Source organism: Tachysurus vachellii, chromosome 16 (genome assembly GCF_030014155.1).
Source record: "Tachysurus vachellii isolate PV-2020 chromosome 16, HZAU_Pvac_v1, whole genome shotgun sequence".
Lineage (NCBI taxonomy): Eukaryota > Metazoa > Chordata > Actinopteri > Siluriformes > Bagridae > Tachysurus > Tachysurus vachellii.
The window spans coordinates 22,851,525-22,879,501 of record NC_083475.1 but is presented as its reverse complement, the minus strand read 5'-3'; the positions used below and the strand labels follow the sequence as shown (position 1 = coordinate 22,879,501).

The 27,977-nt window shown below is 43.0% G+C and overlaps 2 protein-coding genes and 1 pseudogene across 3 annotated transcripts in view; 2 read left to right on the top strand and 1 right to left on the bottom strand.

Annotated features, from left to right (window-relative positions):
• The window catches only part of ccdc107 (coiled-coil domain containing 107), a 4,755-nt gene extending 3,491 nt beyond the window's left edge, over nt 1-1,264 (top strand). Inside the window, exon 6 of the mRNA XM_060890052.1 lies at nt 1-1,264. This exon is cut by the window's left edge and continues 373 nt beyond it. The gene's annotated coding sequence lies outside the window, so the exon portion shown is untranslated.
• A 6,345-nt stretch (nt 1,265-7,609) lies between these two features.
• Nucleotides 7,610-8,420, bottom strand: LOC132858778 (uncharacterized; annotated as a pseudogene).
• A 5,099-nt stretch (nt 8,421-13,519) lies between these two features.
• The window catches only part of kcnc2 (potassium voltage-gated channel, Shaw-related subfamily, member 2), a 60,870-nt gene continuing 46,412 nt past the window's right edge, over nt 13,520-27,977 (top strand). For both annotated transcript variants that reach the window (XM_060890062.1, XM_060890063.1), the window contains exon 1: nt 13,520-14,443. In XM_060890062.1, the coding sequence (XP_060746045.1) occupies nt 13,796-14,443 (648 nt within the window). In that variant the 5' untranslated portion in view covers nt 13,520-13,795. The remainder of the gene's footprint in view (nt 14,444-27,977) is intronic.

The following is a 27,977-nucleotide window of genomic DNA, read 5'->3' as shown; positions in this document are numbered from 1 at the left end:
CTTTTTTATATTGACACAAAGTGCTTTAATGAAAGAAATGGGTTTATTATGTAACGTGTGACAGAAAGCTGCTCAATAGATAAAATCTAACTTTTATTTTACATTGAAAATGTGATTCTGTTAATTTAGGAACAGAATAATTTATTGCACTTTATTATGATTTTATTTTAAAGGCTTTTGTTTTACTCTTGTTACCTAGCTCAATTCCTAAGTAGCATTAGCTTATTAGCTAGCATGTGGGAGTGGTTATGATGTGTAAAGTCTGGGCGTGGTCAGGTGTTATGGCTTTGTAGTCCTGACAGAACATAAGCTTCATTTAATTACTTTATCTGTAGTGTTTTTTTAGTCATATTTATTTCCAATGTGATTCTACTTTTTTTTTTTTTTTTGTACTTTTTTTTTTGTAAATATCACTTTTTTTAAATTAAAGAATGTAAATGTGTGATATTGTTAGTGGAACTTGTTTTGCTAATTAGTAGCGTGTGCAGTTCTGCATGACTGATTTCTTTAATAACTGAGAAATTGCATGCAAGTGATCGACAATCATGAGATAATGATTAGCACGCTAACGACTTCATGCTACCTCATCAGACACTTATTTTTAGTTCAATGCATACAAATTTAGCTTATTATTTAACATATATTTGTGAATTTATGATTTATCCTTAAATTTTCTCCTGTATGAATTTGTACATTTTGTGAATTTGCTGTGTTTCTGGTATGTTAGCGCTCATTTACTGTTGTTCGTTTGGCATCATTAATGACAACACACTAATGGAGCAGAACATTAGCATGATTCATGTTGTGACGTTAAAACATTTCAATCTACTTTTTAATTTTATACCAGAATCTTCATTCATCATCAGCGATGTGGACACTAAAGCAACTGACCTGCATGTTCCGATTCTCTAATGTTAGCTAGTTTGAGATATATATATATATATATATATATATATATATATATATATATATATATATATATATATGTATGTTTTTAATTTCCAGTGAACGCACTCTGATAAATGATTAGCAGTTTTACTTAACATTATTGTAATAAAAATAATAATCTGTAGGAATGTCCTGTGATTTCAGATGGTTATCGTCCGTGGAACACGACGTCTTGTTACATGTTAACATGTTATTGCGGAACCGTACATTTTTACTCTGCATTATGCTTTTTTAAATGTCTGTCTTTGAGTGATTTTTTTCTTTATAGAGATGCTTGAGGCCTTTATATAAAATAAACTTATTACAGATGAAGAAACAGCTAAAATTATTTTTACTTTGAATATTTGGCTATGTTCCTGTACATAATACTTTCCGTCTAAATTTCAAGTAATTTTAGAATTTACTATCTGAGATTTCGGTTTATCTTGGGAAACAGACACAGTCTTTATATTGTGAAACTGGGTGATGACTCAATGCAGCTTACAGTCAGATTAGCCTGCTTGTCTGTTCCCTGGCCCTGGATTGTCACTTATTAACTAGACCTGTTCTAATAATATGTGCTATGCAGCAGGAAATTAGGGCAGTCCCTACAGGATACTACATACGCCACTCTACTTGCATAACTCTACAATATTACTTTTAGTAACTTCTGAATGATGAACCCGGATATCTGATATCTTCCAACATGGATACTACCTTCAAGAACCTATGTTGGTCTAGGATCCTAAAATTACCTGCTATGTTCGGTGCCCTGGCTCCAGCTGTTAAAAGCCTAGCTATTTTCACATGCCTTAAGATGGAGTCTCCTATAACCAGAACTCTTTCTCAGCAGTGCTTCACTGAGGAGGGCAAAGCTGTTATACATGTGAGATGGAGAGGAGCGACGCTCCTGTGCACAACAATCTGAAACGCCCTTTGTTCACAGCTCAGAACCTTGGGGTAACCATGGACTAGCAACATGTGAGGTAAAGGTTGTTGTTGATGTGACTCGCTCATGTTTGTTCCTTCTCTGCAACATTAGAAGGATTCGGCCATTTTTGTCCACACAGGTCTACATATGAACACAATTCATCCTCTGTAAATGATCCATAATGCAGCTGTGTGACTTGTGTTCAACCTGCCTAAGGTCTCACACCACCACACTGCTGTGTTCCTCCACTGGCTTCCGGTAGCTGAACACATCAGATTTAAACACTGATGCTTGTCTACAAAGCCAAAAATGGACCATCTCCCTTTTACCTCAAAGCCCTCATCACTCCTCACACTGCACCTCACACCCTCAGATCTACAGCACTGCCCCACTGGTCCCACCATCTCTCAGGGTAAGAGGGAAGTATACAACAAGACATGAAAATGAATGAAACACATTTTATGTTGTTTATGTGTTTAAAATTTTTTTACTACTAAATAACTACCTCGGGTCACGGGGAGCCTGTGCCTATCTCAGGCGTCATCGGGCATCAAGGCAGGATACACCCTGGACAAAGTGCCAACCCATCACAGGGCACACACACACACACACTCTCATTCACTTACGCAATCACACACTACGGACAATTTTCTAGAGATGCCAATCAACCTAGCATGCATGTCTTTGGACCGGGGGAGGAAACCGGAGTACCTGGAGGAAACCCCCGAGGCACGGGGAGAACATGCAAACTCCACACACACAAGGCGGTGGCAGGAATCGAACCCCCAGGTTGATGGTATTCTAAGTCTGAATTAGTGAATAGTTAATGTATTCATCGAGACTTAAAAGCACTTTTGTTCATCACTGGATGAACCCCCTTGTGAGGGCTCTAAGGCCAGAGTTGGGGAGGTGTTGATAAATCCCCCTAGGGTAGTATCACTAATCTTTCTAGCATCTGGATGTGCACTTCTAAAGCTAAATCTCTCCATCCGAGAGTAACTGAGTAACTAACTGAACCTTCTGCAGCTAATGTACAGGAGAGGTTGAATACTTGTTTAACCATCAAAAATCAAACATTCTTTGAAAAAATGAAATAAAGAAAAATAATTTATTAAAAATATAAAAATTTTATAATTTAAACACAAGCATTGAAAAAACCCAGCATGCAATCTGAAACCAGAAACAGGCTGGGTTAGAAGACCTCAGAATGTGCTATATAGAAAACGACAACATTTAGTATGTTTTAAACCATAAGGTGGTCTTTAGAGAGTTCAGATACATTTGCTGTCCACTTTATTATGAACGCCTGTAGGTTGAGAAGGAAACTTTTATTTGTTCCATATACATTTCAATTCAATTTTATTTGTATATGGACTTTGTTACAACATAAGAAATGTAATGCAAAAAGATTATTATACAAAGATTAATATAATACAAAATATTTTATTTCTAAATGTATTTTTACATTTAAACTTATATTTAAATGTGTTTGAGTTTGTCTCTAATGAACAGGTCTGAGGTAACTTTGGCAAGGAAAAACTCTGTTACAGTAGATGTGTGTTCTAAGTGATTGAGTGTTTTCATACACATCTCTGCGAGATCTACTAAAAGTGGGACTTTCTGGAGTCTTCTGCATTCTCTTCTGTTAACAGGCAGATCATAAAGATGCCAATGGTCCCTAGGACTCGGGTGATAGTTAAAAAGGCTCCTCATCTTAACAGGAGCTTCTCATTACCCTCTGTATTCTGTACATATTGTGTAGATAATCTCTTTGGATTAGATTGTGCTTTTCTCAACCTTTTCTCTGGATTGAGGCTCCGGTCTCTTCAGGGGCATGGGGCTCACAAAGTCTCCAGTGTCTTAAGTCTTTTTCAGATAATTCTGACCTGGATGGACCGCCTCCTCGACCACATCTGGGAGCATCTGTGTCAAGTTGACAGGTGTTCATGGATACTCCAACTCTTACGGAGTCGACGAAGAAGAGTCCACCCTCCCCACCGATCGTGGATCGTACACGAGAATGCTGATCCTAAATCTGTCTTAGAAGAGGCTTCTAAAGGACAACTTCAGAGCGTGATTACAATGGCCATGGTGGACAACAAAAGACAATAGACAGAAACAGCGCCAGTGTAAATACTGCATGTTCAGACAATATTATGTGTGCAGAAATACTGGAATAAACACAGTGTTATAGCAGCAGTTACCTGGGATATTGTAAAGTGTTGTGCAAAACAGCAATCAATCAACTGAAACGTCAGACAGAATGTGCAGATAGCAAAAAGTGTGCAAAAAGGCTGGTGTGATTGTGCCATGTGAAACCTCTCCAGTGAGAACAGCTATTTTTCCTGTGGAAAAAATCGGCCTCTGGGTGAACCAGAGGAGTGGCGCTTTGTCCAGGACTTGCAAGTAGTGAATGATGCAGTAATATCGAGAGCTCTGAATGTGCTAAACCCTTAAACAATCTTATCCCAAATTCCATCAGAAAGTAAGTGGTTTTCTGTGGTAGACTTAGCTAATGCTTTTTCAGTGTACCAGTTCATCCAGACAGCCAGTTTTGGTTTGCGTTTTCTTTCAATGGAAAACCGAACACTTTTACTAGATTGTGTCAGGGATATTGTGAATCTCCTACTATTTACAATGAAGCTCTTAAGAACAGTCTAGAATCTCTGACACTGACCCCAGGGTCAGCAATTCTTCAATATATGGATGACTGCATGAATGCAGCGCCATCTAGAGACCAATGTGAAAAAGTCACTGTTGCGCTACTAACCCTAACCCTCTTGGTTGCACTATTATATACTGTTGTTGAAATGACATTATTTACATTATTTGTGTCACTGTCACAGGCAGAGGATCCAAATGCAGGTGAAGATTTTATTGAACAAAACACAAAGTAATCCTGGGCAAGACGAAGACAAATCAAGACAAGAACCACAATCACATGCAACAGCCATAAAGGAACACCAACCAACAAAGAACATGGCAAACAAACAGGGTTAAATACACAATGGGAGCCAATGGCAAACGAGAACAGGAACACATGACTACATCAACCAATAAGATCATGACTCATACATAGGGCAGGAGGACCTGGGGCAAGGGAATCAAGACACAAGAAACACATCAAAATAAAAGACAGAAAACTGAACACAAAACAAAACACAAAACCTATGTTACAGTCACCCAAATGAGGATGAGGTTCCCTTCTGAGCCTTGTTCCTTTCAAGGTTTCTTCCTTTTATCATCTCAGGGAGTTTTTCCTTGCTGTTGTCACCTCTGGTTTGCAGATATATAATTTTATAAATTTTAAATTAACTTTAAATGTATTTATTTATTTATTTTTATTATTTTATTATTTTTATTTTATTATCTCATTTTTTCCTATTATTATTTTTCCTGTTGTTTCTTTTTCTCTTCTGTTTCTATACTTCTGTAAAGCTGATTTGGGATAATGTGAATTGTTAAAAGCACTATACAAATACATTGAATTTGAATTTGATCTCTTTCTTTAGCTGGGACATGGCTGTTGGTGCCAGGTGAGCTGGTTTGAGTTTTGGAACCTGCTGATGTCCTGGGATTTACACATCAGTCTCTAGAGCTTAAACAGCATGGTGCAGAAACCAACAACAATAAAAAAACAAGTGTGAGCAACAGTTCTGTGGGAGGAAACACAGAGTTGAGAGATCAGAGTTATAATCAGACGTCTGAGCTGACAGGAAGTCTATTGTATTTCTGTCTATTGTCTATCGGCCCTGAAGACTACAGTATGGCCCTCTCCTGCCAGGCAATAAAAGGATTCTGAGGCCATCGTGAGCACAGACTCACCCACACTGGACCTTTGAAGACTAGGTGATTTATTTGTTTGTTTGCTTATTAGAATCTTTATTTCTGCATATATTCTATATGTTTGTATAAGCTTATTTTTCATGTTCTGGCTGCTGTGACATGCATATAGACACATCATTATAATGGTGTAATCACTCTAATGAGCAGCAGATGGGGCTAAAATACAGAGAAAGGGTTTTATTGTATATTCTAAGGTGCAGCTCTTGCCGATGAGTTCAATTCACTCATTCACTCATTTTCTACCGCTTATCCAATCTACCTCGGGTCACGGGGAGCCTGTGCTTATTTCAGGCGTCATCGGGCATCAAGGCAGGATACACCCTGGACGGAGTGCCAACCCATCGCAGGGCACACACACTCTCATTCACTCACACAATCACACACTACGGACAATTTTCCAGAGATGCCAATCAACCTACCATGCATGTCTTTGGACCGGGGGAGGAAACCGGAGTACCCGGAGGAAACCACAGAGGCACGGGGAGAACATGCAAACTCCACACACACAAGGCGGAGGCGGGAATCGAACCCCCAACCCTGAAGGTGTGAGGCGAACATGCTAACCACTAAGCCACCGTGCACCCCGAGTTCAATTCAATTCATTTTACTTGTATAGCGCTTTTAACAATGTCCCATTGTCTCAAAACAGCTTTACAGAAATATGGAAACAGAAGAGAGAGAAAGGGAAATACCCGAAGTGAATATGTACAACTGAAGTTTTAAAATTAATTTTAAAAAGATTAATTTAAAATTTAAAATACTATATATCTATCCCTATCCCTAATGAGCAAGCCGGAGGCGTACAGTATTAAATAAAAATTTAGGATTATTTTTGTTTTCTTCGATAAGGTTAGAGAAATACGCTGATCTGGCCACACTAAGAGATTTTTTGTAGCTATGAAGGCATTCCTTCCATGCTAATCAAAATACTGATCATTTAGTTTGATGCCATTTATGTTCTAATTTCGTAGCAGATTATTTTAAAGTTTGTGTGTTGTCACTGTACCTGGGTGCGATTTTTTTCTCTCTAATTTCTTTCCTTTTAAGTGGAGCTACAATATCTAGAGTGAAGTGAAACACTGACTCTAAATAGTCACCTGATCAAGTTCTGTGGGTCAGATGGTGATCCAATCATGGATGATAATTCTGGGTAAATTTCTCTGCAGTAGTGGATGTAAATTTACGTTTAACATGGTGACGTGGCAAGTCGCAAATAATGAGTCCGAAGCGCAATTTAAATGAAATGAGATAGTGGTCAGAGATAGTTTCTGATTGAGTCACTGTGATTATATTTTCTATATTTAATCTGAGGGTTAGAATGAGATCAAGAGTGTGACCTCCATTATGAGTGGGTCCTATTACATTCTGGTTAACTCCTACTGCATCTAAGATAGAAACAACTGCTGTTCTCAGAGGATATGTTAGTATGAAGAACTTCAAATGAGTTAAACGTATCTAGATTCTTGCTTGACATCAAGCTTATCATTATGAATAACTGTGACACCTCCTCCCCTGCCTGTTAGGCACGGCTGATGTATATAATTATACCGGGTGGACACGCTTCGTTTAATGCAACTCGTTTGGTTTGATCCATGTTTCTGTTAAACACAGAACACTAAACTTCTGATCAGTAATCAATTCATTAGCCATAAGAGCTTTAGATGCAAGAGATCTTATATTTAACAGTCCTAGCTTCAGATCATAGGTGCTGCCTGTGCATTCACTATGATCTAATTTTATGCTAATAAGCTTACTAAAATAAATTATCTGAGTATTTATAGTTTTTTGTTTAGCTCGGGAAACAGACACAGTCTCAATATTGTGAACCCTGGGTGACGACTCACTGCAGGTAGCAGACGGTTGGATTAGCCTGCTTGTCTGCTCTCTGGCCCTGGCTCCAGATTGTCACAGATTAACTAGGCCTGTTATTAAACTATGTCCTATGCTGCAAGAAATGAGAGCAGCACCTTCCCGAGTGGGATGGACACTGTCCCGTCCTAACAGGCCAGCCTTGCCCTCAAAAGTGCTCCAATTATCTATGAAGCCCACATTGTTTTTGGAGCATCACCTGGACATCCAGCAGTTCAGTGACCATAACCTGCTGTAAGCTACATCGCCACGCTGCATTGGGATGGGGCCAGAGCATACTACAGCATCGGACATCGCCTTCATTAATTTACACACCTCTACAATATTACTCTTAGTAATCTCTGACTGACAAAGGCGTATATCAGTAGCTCTTACATGGAAAACTACCTTTGACTACCTATGCTTGCCTAAGACCCTAAGATTACCTACTGTGTTGGTGCCTTGGCTCCAGGAATACACCTAACCTAACACCTAAACACCTATACACCTAAGTGCTGCTGGAGCCCTGAGGCTGAGCTAATTTCACATGCCTCAGGATGGAGTCTCCTATAACCAAAGCTCTTTCAGGTTTATCAGCAGGTGCTTCACTGAGGAGAGTAAACCTGTTAGACATGTGAAGCGGAGAGGAGTGGTGCTCCTTTGGGCAAGCCTTAGCATTAGCTTTGGCTTTGTGACTTTGCCGCTGAGTTGTCACCCATTCGCCCCGCTGTGAGGACTCTAATGCCGGAGTTGAAGGGTTACTAACTCTGCCTAAGGCAGACAGATTTTCCCCTACAGAAACTACACTACTATCGCCATCCCTCTCTAGTGTCTGGATGTGCACCTCTAAAGCTGAGATCTTCTCCATCAGAGTGCTAACTAACATACACTTATCACAATTAAAATGTAACGCTAATGACAGAGGAAGAATTACTTAAACATGCTGTAGCTCACACACTGGACAAGCTGAAAGACCGCCATACTGAATGATTACGTACCTTTGACAGATCAGATCGGAAAATATAAAAAGAGTGTATCCTCCTCTAGATGTTTGAAAACACGGATCAAACAAGTGTCTCCTGAAGAAAAAGAATAAAATGAAACATAAAATATAAACTAAAAAGAGAAAATAAAAAACAGTATAATTTAAACGCCAAGATAAGCACGAAAACTCGCGGCAAACAATTCAAGCACAGGAAGTGACGACACGGTAAGTGACCCACACACAGTGAACTGATGCAGGATGAAATATAATCAACATGACTGTGATGTTATGAGTTAAGTTTATATAAATATATGATATGAAATGTCATCTGATGAAAGTTGTCTCAGTTATGCAATAATAGATATAGAAGAAAAAATATATTAGCAGAAAAATGCACATCCATAGCCCTGCAGGACCTGGGACCCTGGAGTGGTGTCCAAGTCTAGGTTATGGAATCTGATAATGGTGTGCGGAGAGGACCAACCTGCCTCAGCACAAATATACATAAGGGGAACAATCCTGGCAGAGACACTGCAGAAAGTGAGAGACCAGAGGTTGCCTACCCAAGGTGGCCCTGAGGACAGGTTCGTGGTTTGCAGCGATGTCGGCCACGTACACCTTCAAAGCGGGACAGTCCCTGAGAAAAGCAAGACTGCAGGAACTCCAGCACTGAACTGTCTAGAGAACTGGATCCTGACTGCTTTTATCACACCGGAGGCAAAAAAGCATACAGCTACCTAGTGAAGGGAGTCCTAGCATTGAGTAGAGTCTCTGTCCCCTCATATGAGAGGTCTTGTCTCATGGAACAGACCCAGAGCTTCCACATCTCGGGGCGAGGGTGTAGGATTGCCCCCTGTGCCTGAGAGAGGAGATCACTCCTGACGGGAGTGCCATCCAGGAGGGAGACTAGGTCTGTGAACCAACCCAAGAGAGCTAACGAGGACCAACTATGAGAAGGTTGACTCGGTCATGGCCCACTATGGCTAGTAAGCAGAGCTACCTGGGGAAAGGTGTACAGATGGAGCCTTGGCTATGACTGTACAAGGGCCCAGACTTGCTCCACCACCTATGGGTGGAAACACCACTCCCTAGTTCTCAGCACCCACCTCAACAGAAAGTCTGCCTCTCGATTTACATCCGATGAAAATCACTCAAAGCAAAAGAAATCTGGTCTCTGTAAAGAGCAGAAACCTCTCTATGTCTATAAAATCCTGATGTTATCAATGATGGTGGCCCTTCCTCTCTCATGTTACATGTGGGGTGTTGGGTCCTGCTGCACAGCTGAACACAATAAACTGTGAAACCTTTTTTACTCTTGCCCGTGCCTACCAGTGTGATATTTTATGCTTTAATTCTCTCAAACCTCAAAACTTCCATGACAGCCCTTGAGGTGTAGGAGATGCTAGAAACACAGCCCATATGCTAGAAACACAGCCCATATCCAGACAATTTATGTGCCATAAGAGGTAAGGTCCATTCCATAGACATGGACAGGGCGGCCGTCCAAGGTCGCTTCCCAGCCCGAAGTGAGGCACCCGTTGAAAGAATCCCCCAAAGGTGATGCACCCCTAGCGTGGGACCCAAGGCCAGAAACCGGGGTCATTCCACACATAAGAAGGGTACGAAGCCGAAAGCTTATGGAACATAAGGGGATGTCTGCGAGGATGAAAGCCTGGACCCTTGAGCCAGAGCTGGAATGGCCTCATGTAAATTAGACCCAAAAGGATAACATTGTCTGCTGCCACCATGAAGCCGAATGCACTATGTGCCAAAGCTATCCCTCAAAAAGCAGAGGACAGGAGGCAAATTGGATCCTGTACACTTTTTCTATAGTATCCAGGATCCACTGAGACACAACTGACAGAAGTTCCCATGCTGCCTGGGTAACTGAGAGTGATGTCAACCTTGCGCATATCTCCTGGGTGCCCTAAAACAGAGCACTGGCAGGTGCTAACCCTGGGTACCGATTTGTGCAAGGAAGAGGAGCAGGCACAGACCCTACTGCTCCCCAAAGCACCGGAAGCGGCAGGGGAGGCAGTAGGGGAAGAATACCTAAATAGGACGCTCCTAGGAACCCCAGCCCTGCCCTTTTAACTGCTCTGAATGAGCTAGGAGGGGGTGGGGTGTGGCTGGGGTTGGCCATTCTGCTCACTGCAGCAAGGGATAAACTCCCTGAACGCCACCAACTGGCATGTGTGTACACAGAGATTCAGACACAACTTCCTCACAGAAGTATTCCCACAGCGTCAGCCCTGATGCAGCGTCTCATTCCCTTCTCAGGGAACTTCCTGGTAATAGCTGTCAGTGGGACCGGAAGATTTTGCCATATATTTTGATCATAGATTCAACCCTTCTTAACATATGCTTCTGATAAAGTTCCTCCAGACCTTTCTGCATAGAACCTGTGATGCTGCTGCTCACCTTAATTAACCTCGAAAGGGAGATTTTTTCTTTTACAGTGATGGACCCATACCAGCAGATTAAGTAGAAGGTAACAACTGACTCAACAAAAGACCTGTAAAAAAGGGTCAACACGGTCTCATCCACATTAAACTTTGCCAGCTTCCTCAAGCAATACAGGCGTTGCTGGCCTTTCTTGCAAAGCAAACTGGTATTTGAGTCAAAACACAGCTTATCATCAATAATGGATATTAGGTATTTATACTCTGTAACAACCTCTATTTCCTGACCATTTATACTATTTTTTCAGTGGTAGTGACATTGAGCCTAAAATCAATACACATGTCCTTGGTCTTAGAGGCATTCAGTTCAGAACTACATCCTGACACCAAGTTACAAAGTGATCAATGACCGAACCGTGTGAAGATTCCTCATTGTTCAATAAGCTGACAATAACTGTATCATCAGCAAACTTCCCAAAGTATTGGTTGTCAATCATAGAGCGACAGTCGTTAGTGTACAGAATATAGAGAAGGGGGAAAGAACACATCTCTGTGGTGAGCCAGTTGATGTAATGGCCCAGTCAGAGAGATGGTATTTACTCTAACTCGCTGGGATCTATTTGTGAGGAAATCTAATGTCCAACCCACAAGGTTGGCCTCCAGTTTGAACTGATGTAAGAGCTTCTCAACCAGCAAGTGGGGCTGAATGGTGTTAATCGCTGACAAGAAATCCACAAACAGTAGTCTGGCATGATTTCTATTGCCCTCAAGATGATTAAGAATGAGGTTGAGTACTGTTACTGTTGCATCCTGGACCCCTCTGTTTATAGTCTATATGCAAACTGTAGTGGGTTATATTTATAGGCACCTTTAATGGAGCCATAACACTGATCAAGAATCTTCTAAGTGAGCAAGACACATATTTATAAAAATATTTTAAGATTTTGTTCAATGAACAATGAAAAATCACCTAAAATTAGATTTGGAGCATCAGGGGACACTACCTGTAGTTTCTAAACAGTATTATAGATTAGTTCTAGGGCAGTGCTTTCATCAGCCTTCGGATGGTTATAAACAACAGTTACGAAGATCTGCGGGAATTCCCTGGGTAGATAGAAGGGGCGCAAGGACACTGAGAGTAGTTTGATATCTAATATTGTTTTGCACCAGTGCTCATTTATGTACAGGCACACCCCGCCCCAAGCACCAAAACCATCCAATGTAGTGCCAGCGTCCGAGTCCGCTTTTCCCAGCCATGTTTCTGTCAAGGACAGGATACATGCTTCTTTAAATTCATGTTGATATTGGACATGGGATTGCACTTTGTCAGACTTGTTTCAGAGAGACTGCATGTTAGCAATAATGATAGAGGGCAGAGGAACGCGCGACAGAGGCCTCCTTGCTCGCTCACGTAATCCACCTCTCCTACCCCGCTTTCTTTGATCTCCATCAAGGTGCGTTTGTAGAGCTCCCATTCTTTCCATACTGCCATTTAATATCGCAGATATCCAGGAAATTTAAATCAGGAGGTGGCCTAGAGTTCGCTGGTTGATCGAACCTCAGCATATAGTCCCGGCTATATAAAATCCGAGACAAAAGTGCCGCACCAAGCCTCTGCCAGATGGAAAATTTCCCACAGCACCACCATCAGTGTACATCCAAGAGACCACTTCATTGTAACCGGTCAGAGCTGATTATGCGCATAAAATGTAAAGATGCAATAAAAACTATGATCAGGTATAAAAAGGGGAACTCGGATAACTTTAGCAATTTATACAAACAAACAAACAAACAAACAAACAGACACCATCACGCTACCATGCTGCCAGTCACTGTATGCGCATTTCGTCCTCTCGCCAATGTCTGTTGCTGTTTCTCCCAGTTCCAACTACCCCCCATTCTTTTCTCCCTCTAGCCTTGAAGTTGAGATTCTTGTGCCTAGATCTCTTCACTCTGATATGTCTGTTATTTCTCTTAATCCTACTTCTCCTATTCCTGGCTGTTCTTACACTCACATTGACTAGGCCCTTTTCTTTCAATAAAACTTCTTTTATGAACATCCCCATTTCTCTAAGTGATTATTATTAATATTGTTATTGTTGCTTTATTATTTTGTCCACTACACCTAAAGGTTTGAGACTAATATTAGTTAAACTTAAAGTTATTTATGTAGATTAATGTAGATTAATTATTTTATGTTTTATTTTATGCCACACATTCTCCTCCTCTGAGATTTTTCTCAACAGTGTGCGTGCGTCGGTGTGTGTGTGTGTGTGTGTGTATTGGTGAAAAAGCACAAGGAACTCTGTGCTGTTTCTCTCCGTCTCGTCTCACTCTAACCCTCACCTGTTCTGTGCACCGAGCTCACAGAGCAACAAGCGTGCTGTGTGTGTCTCAGCGATCACCTCTCACTGTACTGGAGTGAGAGAGAAAGAGAGAGAGAGTGAGAGAGAGCGAGAGAGAAGGAGAGAGAGACAGAGTGGGAGAAGAAAAGAGAGAAGAAAAACATTCCCCACCCCTCTGCTCTCTGAGGCTGTTGTTGATCGGATCACATCAGACTGTGAGATCACACTCTGAAGACAGACATGAATTAAGAGCATTTGTCTGCTTGCACTTTTGTTTGTAATTACAGCTCCACTTGTCTAGGATCGGTGAGGATGAAAAGAAGACAGGTTACTGGTTACAGACAGGTTCTTTGAGGAGAGTCAGGTATTTGTTCTGTAATTTGTTTTATCTCCGTTCACTCAACGTTGTGGGAACGAAAGGAGGAAAAAGAGCGCCTTCAGACAGACGGAGCTTTCACACGGTGAGAGTGGAGTGGCGAGTCATGGGCATGTGTCACCTGCAGAGGCGAGGATGGGTAAACTTGAGGAAAACTACGAGAGGATAATCCTCAACGTCGGTGGCACGAGGCACGAGACGTACCGTACTACGCTCCGGACGCTGCCGGGAACACGACTAGCCCTGCTCGCCTCAATTCCGACTTCCTCCCTCTGTGGCTCTGGTTCTGGATCAGAAGCCGAATCGACACTGCTGGATCATCATCATCATCATTATCATCATCATGGGCAGGATCAACAGGTGCGCATTGGTAATGAGTACTTTTTTGACCGTCACCCAGGTGTGTTTGCATATGTGCTGAATTACTATCGCACGGGGAAGCTGCACTGCCCTGCTGATGTGTGTGGGCCACTGTTTGAGGAGGAACTTGCCTTCTGGGGCATTGACGAGACGGACGTGGAGCCGTGTTGCTGGATGACCTACCGCCAACACAGAGATGCCGAGGAGGCATTGGACGTCTTCGACATGAATGTGATGGGCAGCGGGATGGGGACCGACGAGGATGAGGAGAATGATAAAGAGCAGGACAAACATGAGGTGGGGAACAGAATAAGGGTTGGAGAGGCAGAGCACACCAGGGGGACAAGTTTGAGCCGCTGGAGGAGGTGGCAACCTGTCATCTGGAACCTGTTTGAGGACCCGTACTCATCTCGGGCAGCTCGGGTAAGACAAGAACCAGAGACACCACCAGTCCATGCTTAGATAGTCCATCACCTATAGGCATCTGTCCCCCTTCTTTTCTCTCTGACTCTCTCTATCCCAGTCTTTTACTCTTTCTATATCTTACTCTCAATCCTCTAACTTGCACTGTCTTACTTTTCACCCTCCATAAATTTAATCATTCTCTCTCTCTCTCTCAACCTTGATTTCTTTTACTAACTCCCTGTGTCTCTAAACTCAGTGTAAGTAACAGGTGAAAATGTCTCATATTATAAAGTTCACTTTATGTTCACTGAATATTAAACACTTCTGTATCTCAAACACAGTTTATAAACCTGTTAGAAAAGTTAGCAAACAGATGCTAAAAGCAGATGGAGATGCTAATATCAGATTTAGTCTCAATACTGTCTCCATACACAGTAACTGAAAAATCTGTAAAAAACTGTAAAAAAAAATTCCTCATAAATATTACTTCATTTTTTTTTCAAGGCTTTTTTTCTTCCAAAAATATCTTTAAGAGAATCCAGTGATTATTTTTTTTGTAAATTTAATTGTTGCTTATTTAGTAAGAAACTCATACTAGCACAATTTACACAGAAAGCACTGCTACAGTATGTGACAAACAAAAATCATTATAAATTTCATATATTTAGATTGTTTTGTTTATCATACAGATGGATTCATCACACTATTCAGCTAACAGAGAGAGAGAGAGAGACAGACAGACAGAGAAAGAGAGAGAGAGAGAGAGAGAGAGAGACAGACAGAGAGAGAGAGAGAATATGTTTTAACCTCTAAAGTGGCAGCACGCTTAGCTTATAAACACACACGTCTAAGGATGCTGCACTCAGACTGTTACCATGGCAACTCTATTTCTCATCACTGCCTTTTCATTGAGAGCTACGATTGATTTCATTGTAGGTCTCAGTGTCTTTCTCTCATTATTTCGGTCTCTCACATGAATTATCTTTCTGTCTATCTGTCTAACTCACTAACTGTCTATATTATGCCGTCTCTCCCTCTGTCTGTCAGTCTGTCTATCTGTGTCTTTCTGTCTCATGCTCTTTGTCTCTCTCATTCTGTCCTTCTAAATCTAATTGTTTGCCTCACTGTTTATTCGTCACTCAGTCTCTCTCTCTCTCTCTCTCTCTCTCTCTCTCTCTCTCTCTTTCTCTCTCTGATTGTCTTTTTATCTTTCATTCTCTCAAAGTAACTGTCTCAGTCTCGCTCTCTTCTATCTGTCTGTATCTCACACTTTATTCCTTATTAATTCTCTCGAAATGCAAAAAGACTCTGAAGGTCACACTGTCTCTGTCTCATCTGTCCTGTAACTCTAAACACAAACATCACAAAATCTCTCTCTCTCTCTCTGTTGCTGAATCCTTCCATTTTTAATGCAGAAGACTCGTCTTTCATCAGCAACCTTTGTGTCTGTGTTAAACGATTTCTCCAGTTATAAACAACAGCTTTGTCTCATCAAACAATCAGCAACTTTAGATCAGTGTACAGACATTACATTAAATTAATTAAATTAATCTCCAGTGTTAATGTTCCTCTGTAGTAATGTTCTCCAGTGTTAATGTTCCTCTGTAGTAATGTTCTCCAGTGTTAATGTACTCCAGTGTTAATGTTCTCCAGTGTTAATGTACTCCAGTGGTAATGTTCTCGAGTGGTAATGTTCTCCAGTGGTAATGTTCTCCAGTGGTAATGTTCTCCAGTGGTACAGTAATGTTGGTCAGTGTTAATGTACTCCAGTGGTAATGTTGCTCAGTGTTAATGTACTCCAGTGGTAATGTTCTCCAGTGTTAATGTACTCCAGTGGTAATGTTACTCAGTGTTAATCTACTCCAGTGGTAATGTTCTCCAGTGTTAATGTTCTCCAGTGTTAATGTTCTCCAGTGGTAATGTTCTCCAGTGTTAATGTTCATCTGTAGTAATGTTTTCCAGTGTTAATGTACTCCAGTGTTAATGTTCTCCAGTGGTAAATTAATTACATTTAATTTAATTTAATTTGATTTAATTATGTGATGTAACCCTTGTGCCAGACGGGTGTAATGGGTTTATTTTTGATTTCTCTGATGCAGTTTTAACATATCTTCATGGTACAAAGCAGAAAGCACCAAAGTCCAGAGTATAAATACTCAGCTGTTGTATTATTGTAAAAAACATAACAGTTGATAAATAATGACAGAGCTCCATCTTTCTTCCTGACAACAAGGTAAAGAATAGACAGAAGACGTCCAGACTTTACACATCTGTGTATTGATCTAAATATTTGTCTGTTTCACTGCATATATACAAATAACTTACTGTAGCATTGTTTACACAGAGAATCTAAACCAGTTCCTCATGGTCACTTTGGTGAAGTTATTAAAAGTCGAAAATTATTTTAAACAATTAAACAATATTTATTTTACACAATTGTGTAGAATATTGTTCTATGTCTAAATGTTTACTTATTTACTGAGTAAATAATGAGTAAAAAAAGAGACTTGGAGTGATTACTTTTTATTCATAAATAGAAGTAATTAGTTTCTTTTTATAAATTGGAAAATCCAAAAAGGTTTAGGAAACAGTGTCAAAGTGTCTGCTGCTGAAATGATGTTACATCATCGTACTGTTCTCCAGTGTTAATGTACTCCAGTGTTAATGTACTCCAGTGGTAATGTTCTCCAGTGTTAATGTTCATCTGTAGTAATGTTTTCCAGTGTTAATGTACTCCAGCGTTAATGTTCTCCAGTGGTAATGTTCTCCAGTGGTAAAGTTCTCGAGTGGTAATGTTCTCCAGTGTTAATGTTCTCCAGTAATAATGTTCTCCAGTGGTAATGTTCTCCAGTGGTACAGTAATGTTGGTCAGTGTTAATGTACTCCAGTGGTAATGTTGCTCAGTGTTAATGTACTCCAGTGGTAATGTTCTCCAGTGTTAATGTACTCCAGTGGTAATGTTCTCGAGTGGTAATGTTCTCCAGTGGTAATGTTCTCCAGTAATAATGTTCTCCAGTGGTACAGTAATGTTGGTCAGTGTTAATGTACTCCAGTGTTAATGTTCTCCAGTGTTAATGTTCTCCAGTGTTAATGTACTCCAGTGTTAATGTTCTCCAGTGTTAATGTACTCCAGTGTTAATGTACTCCAGTGGTAATGTTCTCCAGTGTTAATGTACTCCAGTGTTAATGTTCTCCAGTGGTAATGTTCTCCAGTGGTAATGTTCCTCTGTAGTAATGTTCTCCAGTGTTAATGTTCCTCTGTAGTAATGTTCTCCAGTGTTAATGTACTCCAGTGTTAATGTTCTCCAGTGTTAATGTACTCCAGTGGTAATGTTCTCGAGTGGTACAGTAATGTTGGTCAGTGTTAATGTACTCCAGTGGTAATGTTGCTCAGTGTTAATGTACTCCAGTGGTAATGTTCTCCAGTGTTAATGTACTCCAGTGGTAATGTTACTCAGTGTTAATCTACTCCAGTGGTAATGTTCTCCAGTGTTAATGTTCTCCAGTGTTAATGTTCTCCAGTGTTAATGTTCCTCTGTAGTAATGTTCTCCAGTGTTAATGTTCTCGAGTGGTAATGTTCTCCAGTGGTAATGTTCTCGAGTGGTAATGTTCTCCAGTGGTAATGTTCTCGAGTGGTAATGTTCTCGAGTGGTAATGTTCTCCAGTGGTAATGTTCTCTAGTGGTAATGTTGTCCAGTGGTAATGTTCTCCAGTGATAATGTTCTCCATTGGTAATGTTCTCTAGTGTTAATGTTGTCCAGTGGTAATGTTCTCCAGTAATAATGTTCTCCAGTGGTAATGTTCTCCAGTGGTAATGTTCCTCAGTGTTAATGTTTGGTGGTTTTTGAGAACATGTCCTCACAACACTCCAAATGATCAAAGGATACATGTGCAGCCAGCTTGTGTAGTTAAAAGCAATTATAATCCAAATTTCACTCAGAACTCATTGTCTCAGATCCAGGAGGTTGTTAGCTCTGAGGGCTACAGAGCTTCTGAGGACCTGACAACCTGCTGGTCATCCTGATGACAGAAAGTCATCTGTGGGCTGTAGTTATTTGTGCGTTATGTATTCAGTGTTATCAGTGTTAAAGAGGTGAACTGCATCCATTAATCTCCCAGTCACATGGGAATCAGTCACAACAGGACCAGTAAAAAGATTACTGGTTTATTTACGACTTCCACAGGGCTGTATTCACACACTTCAGTCCAGTCATTTCATTAGAATTTATGCAAGGTAATGTTCTCCAGTGGTAATGTTCTCCAGTGGTAATGTTCTCTAGTGGTAATGTTGTCCAGTGGTAATGTTCTCCAGTGATAATGTTCTCCATTGGTAATGTTCTCTAGTGTTAATGTTGTCCAGTGGTAATGTTCTCCAGTAATAATGTTCTCCAGTGGTAATGTACTCCAGTGGTAATGTTCTCCAGTGTTAATGTACTCCAGTGGTAATGTTACTCAGTGTTAATGTACTCCAGTGGTAATGTTCTCCAGTGTTAATGTTCTCCAGTGTTAATGTTCTCCAGTGGTAATGTTCTCCAGTGTTAATGTTCATCTGTAGTAATGTTTTCCAGTGTTAATGTACTCCAGTGTTAATGTTCTCCAGTGGTAAATTAATTACATTTAATTTAATTTAATTTGATTTAATTATGTGATGTAACCCTTGTGCCAGACGGGTGTAATGGGTTTATTTTTGATTTCTCTGATGCAGTTTTAACATATCTTCATGGTACAAAGCAGAAAGCACCAAAGTCCAGAGTATAAATACTCAGCTGTTGTATTATTGTAAAAAACATAACAGTTGATAAATAATGACAGAGCTCCATCTTTCTTCCTGACAACAAGGTAAAGAATAGACAGAAGACGTCCAGACTTTACACATCTGTGTATTGATCTAAATATTTGTCTGTTTCACTGCATATATACAAATAACTTACTGTAGCATTGTTTACACAGAGAATCTAAACCAGTTCCTCATGGTCACTTTGGTGAAGTTATTAAAAGTCGAAAATTATTTTAAACAATTAAACAATATTTATTTTACACAATTGTGTAGAATATTGTTCTATGTCTAAATGTTTACTTATTTACTGAGTAAATAATGAGTAAAAAAAGAGACTTGGAGTGATTACTTTTTATTCATAAATAGAAGTAATTAGTTTCTTTTTATAAATTGGAAAATCCAAAAAGGTTTAGGAAACAGTGTCAAAGTGTCTGCTGCTGAAATGATGTTACATCATCGTACTGTTCTCCAGTGTTAATGTACTCCAGTGTTAATGTACTCCAGTGGTAATGTTCTCCAATGTTAATGTTCATCTGTAGTAATGTTTTCCAGTGTTAATGTACTCCAGCGTTAATGTTCTCCAGTGGTAATGTTCTCCATTGGTAAAGTTCTCGAGTGGTAATGTTCTCCAGTGTTAATGTTCTCCAGTAATAATGTTCTCCAGTGGTAATGTTCTCCAGTGGTACAGTAATGTTGGTCAGTGTTAATGTACTCCAGTGGTAATGTTGCTCAGTGTTAATGTACTCCAGTGGTAATGTTCTCCAGTGTTAATGTACTCCAGTGGTAATGTTCTCGAGTGGTAATGTTCTCCAGTGGTAATGTTCTCCAGTAATAATGTTCTCCAGTGGTACAGTAATGTTGGTCAGTGTTAATGTACTCCAGTGTTAATGTTCTCCAGTGTTAATGTACTCCAGTGTTAATGTACTCCAGTGGTAATGTTCTCCAGTGTTAATGTACTCCAGTGGTAATGTTCTCCAGTGGTAATGTTCTCCAGTGTTAATGTTCCTCTGTAGTAATGTTCTCCAGTGTTAATGTTCCTCTGTAGTAATGTTCTCCAGTGTTAATGTACTCCAGTGTTAATGTTCTCCAGTGTTAATGTACTCCAGTGGTAATGTTCTCGAGTGGTAATGTTCTCCAGTGGTAATGTTCTCCAGTGGTAATGTTCTCCAGTGGTACAGTAATGTTGGTCAGTGTTAATGTACTCCAGTGGTAATGTTGCTCAGTGTTAATGTACTCCAGTGGTAATGTTCTCCAGTGTTAATGTACTCCAGTGGTAATGTTACTCAGTGGTAATGTTCTCCAGTGTTAATGTTCTCCAGTGTTAATGTTCTCCAGTGTTAATGTTCCTCTGTAGTAATGTTCTCCAGTGTTAATGTTCTCCAGTGGTAATGTTCTCTAGTGGTAATGTTCTCGAGTGGTAATGTTCTCCAGTGGTAATGTTCTCCAGTGTTAATGTTCTCCAGTGGTAATGTTCTCGAGTGGTAATGTTGTCCAGTGGTAATGTTCTCCTGTGATAATGTTCTCCATTGGTAATGTTCTCTAGTGTTAATGTTGTCCAGTGGTAATGTTCTCCAGTGATAATGTTCTCCAGTGGTAATGTTCTCTAGTGTAAATGTTTTCCAGTGTTAATGTTCTCCAGTGTTAATGTTCCTCTGTAGTAATGTTCTCCAGTGTTAATGTTCTCGAGTGGTAATGTTCTCCAGTGGTAATGTTCTCGAGTGGTAATGTTCTCGAGTGGTAATGTTCTCCAGTGGTAATGTTCTCGAGTGGTAATGTTCTCCAGTGGTAATGTTCTCCAGTGGTAATGTTCTCTAGTGGTAATGTTGTGAAATGGTAATGTTCTCCAGTGATAATGTTCTCCATTGGTAATGTTCTCTAGTGTTAATGTTGTCCAGTGGTAATGTTCTCCAGTAATAATGTTCTCCAGTGGTAATGTTCTCCAGTGGTAATGTTCTCCAGTGGTAATGTTCTCCAGTGGTAATGTTCCTCAGTGTTAATGTTTGGTGGTTTTTGAGAACATGTCCTCACAACACTCCAAATGATCAAAGGATACATGTGCAGCCAGCTTGTGTAGTTAAAAGCAATTATAATCCAAATTTCACTCAGAACTCATTGTCTCAGATCCAGGAGGTTGTTAGCTCTGAGGGCTACAGAGCTTCTGAGGACCTGACAACCTGCTGGTCATCCTGATGACAGAAAGTCATCTGTGGGCTGTAGTTATTTGTGCGTTATGTATTCAGTGTTATCAGTGTTAAAGAGGTGAACTGCATCCATTAATCTCCCAGTCACATGGGAATCAGTCACAACAGGACCAGTAAAAAGATTACTGGTTTATTTACGACTTCCACAGGGCTGTATTCACACACTTCAGTCCAGTCATTTCATTAGAATTTATGCAAGGAATGTTCCTCATATTCATAGATGGGTTTTAACTTAAAGAGGAAGTTCTCAAATATTCAATTCAATTCAAAAGTTTATTTGTACAGCGCTTTTTACATTAACATTGTCTCAAAGCAGCTTTACAGAACATAAACATAGAACAAAAGGTTAATATAAAGAATAATATAAAGATTAATATAATACAAAATTCAAGATTAATATTAGATATAATATAGGCATTTCATTAAATGTGGGATATATTTACAGGTTTGTCATAGACATAAAGATAATGAATGAAATATCTTCAGCACTTGACCCTGTTTTCTTTATCACAAAATCAGTGCAGAGAAAATTAGCAAAATGTTGATTTCACTGAATAATATCAGCTGAGAAATCTGCTTACATGAGACAGGCAGATAGAGAGGCAGATAGACAGGCAGATAGACAGGCAGGTAGACAGGCAGATAGACAGGTGAAGGATGGATTTGAGAAGTAAGATGATCGCCTCCTTCTTTAACCTTGAGTTGTTCTCTGTCTGCCTTTGCTATAGAGAAACTCATTCATCTTCACAGGTTCTATTTCTATTAAAGCACATGTACTAATTTGAATAAAACTGTGTGTGTGTGTGTGTGTGTATGTGTGTAAAATTGGAACCTAATGAATCATGTATGCTGATATTTTAGGGAGGGATTGTGGGTAATTTGGCTAAGTGGCTCTGGATGATGAGGCTTCTCCATCTTTTCTCCTCTGTGCAGGATTATTAATAGCAGCACAAGGAGCGAGAGAGAGAGAGAGAGAGGAAGCAGTGTTTTGTCTGTGTGTGTGTGCGTAAAACAACAGTTTTGTAACACCAGGTCATTTTTTGTCTAAAGATATTTCCAGTGTTCATCATTCTGAACAAACATTACTCTAAAAAGAGATATGGACAAATTCTAATTGGTTGAGAAGGTTGAGACCACTCTGTGGTTCCCTCAGCCATGTTCTATGGTGTGGTCTGCTGGTGCAGCAGCATCTCTACTGCAGAAAGGAAGAGACTGGACAAGCTGATCAGGAAGGCCAGCTCAGTCCTGGGGATTCCTCTGGACACTGTACAGGAGGTGGGAGAAAGGAGGATGGTAGCAAAACTATCATCATTGCTGGAGAACGACTCTCACCCCCTGTATGTAACGGTGTCAGCTCTGAGCAGCTCCTTCAGTGACAGACTGTTACATCCTAAGTGTCTGAAGGAGCGACACAGACGCTCTTTTCTCCCTGCTGCTATTAGACTGTACAATCAAACCAGTGAACCAGTCACCATAATACACACCGTTATTACTGTTTAACTGCAATAATAACAAAAGTATTTAAACATGTGCAATAACAGAAATGTTAAAAACCTGCAATATTACCTGTGTGCAATATGTCTGTTAGTGTAACTACTTACTCATGGTCTCTTTTTTCTTCTCTGTATTTATACATTGTGTTGTGTTTATACTGTATATTATATTATGTCTTTTTATATATTTGCATTTCTTTTTCTTTGCTGCTGTAACAGAGAAATTTCCCCATTGTGGGACGAATAAAGCTAGATCTTATCTTATCTTATCTTATCTTATCTTATCTTATCTTATATATATATATATATACACACACAGTCGTTTGCAAAACTTTAGGCACCCCTGACAATTTCCATGATTTTCATGTATAAATATTTGGGTGTTTTATCAGCAATTTCATTTTGATCTATCAAATAACTGAAGGACACTAAAGTAATATTTCAGTAGTGAAATGAGGTTTATTGGATTAACAGACAATGTGCAACATGCATCAAAAGGAAATTAAATTTGGGCACCCCAACAGAAAAATCACATCAATATTTAGTAGAGCCTCCTTTAGCAGAAATAACAGCCTCTAGACGCTTCCTAAACTTTTGCATAGGACTATATATATATATATATATATATATATATATATATATATATATATATATATATATATATATTGTCAGGGAGCTACCTGACTCTTCTTCCGTGCGTGCCCCGCCCGCCCCGCGTGGCTCGCCGGCGTACTAATTACACACACCGGACTCGCGTTTCAACCTCATCAACCACCATATATAATCCCCTCTCTCACTCTAACCTCCGTCCGTTATTATCTATGGTTCGGCTGTGCTTTTCACTACACGCCTGTGTAAATGCCCAGCTTCGCGCTTCGGCTAAAGCGCTCCCTAGGATTTGGACACAGACTGCCTTTTGCATTCACTTCCGGACTTCGTGGGCCGCGCTCCCTAGCGCACCACCGGATATATCATTGTCTCTGCTAACCAGTGTGTTTATGGCATTAAAACTCTGTTTGCCTTCACTTCGGCTTCCACCTCTGTGTCTAGCATAACAGAATAACGGACCTCAAAAAAAAAAGCACATCCTCCGATCCGGTTCAGGATCTGGTCGCCGCGCTTCGAGCCGGCTTTCCCCCCACCGCCGCTCGTCTGGAACCCCCCGCTATCACCGGCAGTCCCATGGCGCTCCCGGGAACTTTTTCGGGAGAAGCTTCAGCGTGCCGCGGCTTCCTACTCCAGGTGAACCTCTACATGGAGATACAGCCTCAGCGCTTTCCTTCCGAGCGCTCCAAGGTGGCGTTCCTCATTTCGCTCTTGTCCGGAAGAGCGCTAGCTTGGGCTCAGGCCTTATGGGACTCTGCCAGCCCCATGATGGACGTATACGCTCATTTCGCGGCACACTTTCACGCTTCTGGGGTCCTATCCACAGCGGACCAGCTGCTTAGCTTGCGCCAGAGGAAGGATGACATCACGGCGTACAGCTTGCGTTTCCGCACCTTGGCGGCATCTAGTGGCTGGAATGAGGCGGCGCTACTGGGGGTATATCGGCTGGGTCTTTCTCCCGAGATTAAACAGGCCATGGCGGTGTTTGATGATGCTACGGGGTTGGAGGACTTCATTGGGAAATCCATCGGCCTTTCTCAGCGACTGTCCGCATGCCACCCCATGTCACCAACCTCGGGGGAACAGCCTGGACTGGCGACCACCCCTGACGCCGAACCCATGCAGCTGGGTTCTCAGAGGCTTCCCCGGTGGGGGAGGAACAGCCGCCGGGCTTCGGGCAAGTGCCAGTATGGTGGGAGCCCTGGCCACTCCAGCGCCAGATGCCCCACGTGTCCTGCTCCGGCAGCGGTGAGTACGGTAGAGTTTCCATCTGACATTTCTACTCTGTCCACACTCCCGGTGACGCTTCTAACTCCCTCTCTCTGGATGCGCTGGTGGACTCCGGCTCGGCAGGGAACTTCATCTCTCAAGCCTGCCTCAACAGCTTGCAGCTCCCCCGGGAGAGGGGTTCCCAGTACTTAGCCGTCCAGACCATCCAGGGACGCCCACTGGGTCGGGGCTGGATGAAGTACTGTGCGCCCATAGTGACTCTATGCGTGGGGCTGTTCCATAGGGAGGACATAAGGTTCATGGTGCTCGACGAGTCCACTGTCAGCGTGATCCTGGGTAGGCCCTGGCTGAAACAGCACGCCCCTGCATGCTCCTGGGACCCCTGCGATATCCTGCAATGGAGTGACCACTGCCAGGAACACTGCCTCTCCCGGCTGCCATCCAGGGTCCCCAATGCCCTGGTAGGCGCCACCAGGGTGGAGGAAGCTACGACATCCCAGCAGGCAGAGATCCCCATGGAGTACCAGGCCTTCAAGGACGTGTTCTGTGCCCAGGCGGCTACTCGTCTCCCCCCTCACCGGCTCGGGGACTGCTGCATCGACCAGCTTCCCGGGGCTAAGCTGCCAAGGTGCCGAGTCTACCCCCTTTCCGCTCCAGAACATCAGGCTATGGAGGAGTACATCTAGCAGGCTCTCCGGCAGGGGTATATCACTAAGTCATCCTCCCCGGCTGCGTCGAGCTTTTTCTTTGTGGGGAAGAAGGACGGGGGGCTACATCCATGCATTGATTACCGACAGCTTAACGGCCAGATCTCCCCTCTCCCTTACCCTCTCCCGCTTGTCCCAGCAGCTCTGGAAGCCCTAAGGGAGGCACGGGTGTTCACTAAACTTGATCTCCGGAGCGCGTATAACCTGGTACGCATCAGGAAGGGGGACGAGTGGAAGACCACCTTCATAACGCCCTCCGGACACTACGAATACCGGGTCATGCCGTACGGCCTATCTATCGCCCCAGCTGTGTTCCAGGGGTTCATGAACGAGGGGTTCATGAACGATGGTTTACATCGATGACATCCTGATATACTCAAGGAACCTGGAGGAGCACCATCACCACATCCGTGAGGTCCTAGGGGCACTTCGTTCCCAACAGCTCTACCTTAACCTCTCCAAGTGTGAGATTCACTGTGAGGAGGTGCAGTTTCTGGGCTACGTCATCAGTGCACGGGGGATACAGATGAACGACAGGAAGGTAAAAGCAGTGAGGAACTGGCCCGTTCCGGGGACGATTAAGGAACTCCAACGCTTCTTGGGCTTCGCTAACTTCTACCGTCGGTTCATTCAGGGTTACAGCCAGATCACCGCTCCCCTCACTTCTCTCCTCAGGGGTAAGGCGCGGACCCTGAGGTGGACCAAGGAGGCCCAGGGGGCATTTGAGGAGCTCCGCCAGCGCTTTTGCTCCGCTCCCGTGTTGCGTCATCCAGACCCCCGGAGGCCCTTTGTGGTGGAGGTGGACGCCTCCTCGACGGGGGTGGGGGCCGCTCTCTCTCAGCGATCAGGCACCCCACCACAGCTCCACCCGTGCGCTTTCTTCTCACACAAGCTCGCGGCGGCAGAGCAGAACTACGACATCGGCAACCGTGAGCTTCTGGCTATTAAGCTCGCCCTGGATGAGTGGAGGCACTGGTTGGAGGGTGCAGAGCACCCGTTTACTGTGGTCACAGACCACAAGAATCTCCAGTACCTGCGGGAGGCCCGGAGACTCAATGCCAGGCAGGCTCGCTGGGCCCTCTTCTTCACTCGGTTCCAATTTCACGTCACCTACCGAGCTGGGGCACTTAACGGAAAGGCCGACGCCCTGTCCCGGATGTTCGGGCCTGAGGAACCCAGACATCCGGACCCCATTCTTTCCCCTTCGATCGTCGTGGGGCCTATTGTCTGGGACATGGACAGCGAGATCCGTGCGGCCTCCATCCAGGAGCCTGCCCCCGGAGGCTGCCCTGAGGGAAGGGTCTTTGTTCCCACATCCTGCCGTGGTGGGCTAATCCAGTCGGTGCATGAGGGACCGGGCACAGGCCACCCAGGAGAGAAGAGGACAGTCCAGCTCCTTCAGGCTCGCTACTGGTGGCCGAGGATGGCAGAAGAGGTTACCCGCTACGTCCAGGAGTGTTCCACCTGCGCCATGGCCAAGGTACCTCGCCACCTGCCCGTCGGCAAGTTGGTGCCGCTCCCCGTCCCTCGGCGCTCCTGGTCACACCTAGGGATCGACTTCTTGACCGACTTGCCACGGTCAGGGGGTAACACGTGTATCCTGGTAGCGGTGGACCGCTTCTCTAAAGCCTGCCAACTTGTGCCTCTGAAGGGGCTGCCCACGGCCCTCGAGACAGCCGAGGCCCTGTTTCATCATGTGTTCTGGAATTTCGGTCTCCCGGAGGAGATAGTTTCGGACCGTGGGCCCCAGTTCTCATCTCGGGTTTGGCGTGTCTTCTTCCAGCTCCTGGGGGTGTCAGTGAATCTGACCTCAGGTTACCACCCTCAGTCCTCAGACACCCTCGGCCAGGCGGAACGCAAGATTCAGGAGCTGAACAGGTACTTGAGGACTTACTGCAGCCAAGATCAGGGAGATTGGGCACGTTTCTTGCCCTGGGCGGAGTATGCTCAGAACTCGCTTTGCCAGGACTCCACGGGCCTCACCCCTTTCCAATGCGTGCTGGGGTTCCAGCCGCCCTTGTTCCCATGGTCGGACCAGCCCAGCGACGTGCCTTCGGTGGACGCCTGGTTCCGGGAGAGCAACCGGGTCTGGGAATCGGCGCACACCCAGTTGTGTCGGGCCCTCCGCAACACCCGCCGGCATGCTGGCTCCTAGTTACCGCCCCGGGGATAGAGTGTGGCTCTCTACAAAGGACCTGAAGATGAAACTGCCGTGCCGCAAGCTCAGCCCCCGGTTCATTGGGCCATTCAGGATCTCCAGGAAGATCAGTGACGTGTCCTACCGGCTGGAGCTGCCACAGAGGTACCGCATACACCCAACCTTTCACGTGTCCCTGCTGAAACCGTGTGTCTCGCCCATTTCTCGCCCTCCAGGTGGCCCCGTGGCGCCCGTCCAGCCGGAGGTCGTAGCTCAGCCTGGCGTCTACGCAGTGCGGGAGGTTCTTGACTCCAGACGGCGCGGGGGTCGCCTCGAATACCTGGTGGACTGGGAAGGGTACGACGCTGAGGATCGGTCTTGGGTAGCACGGCAGGACGTG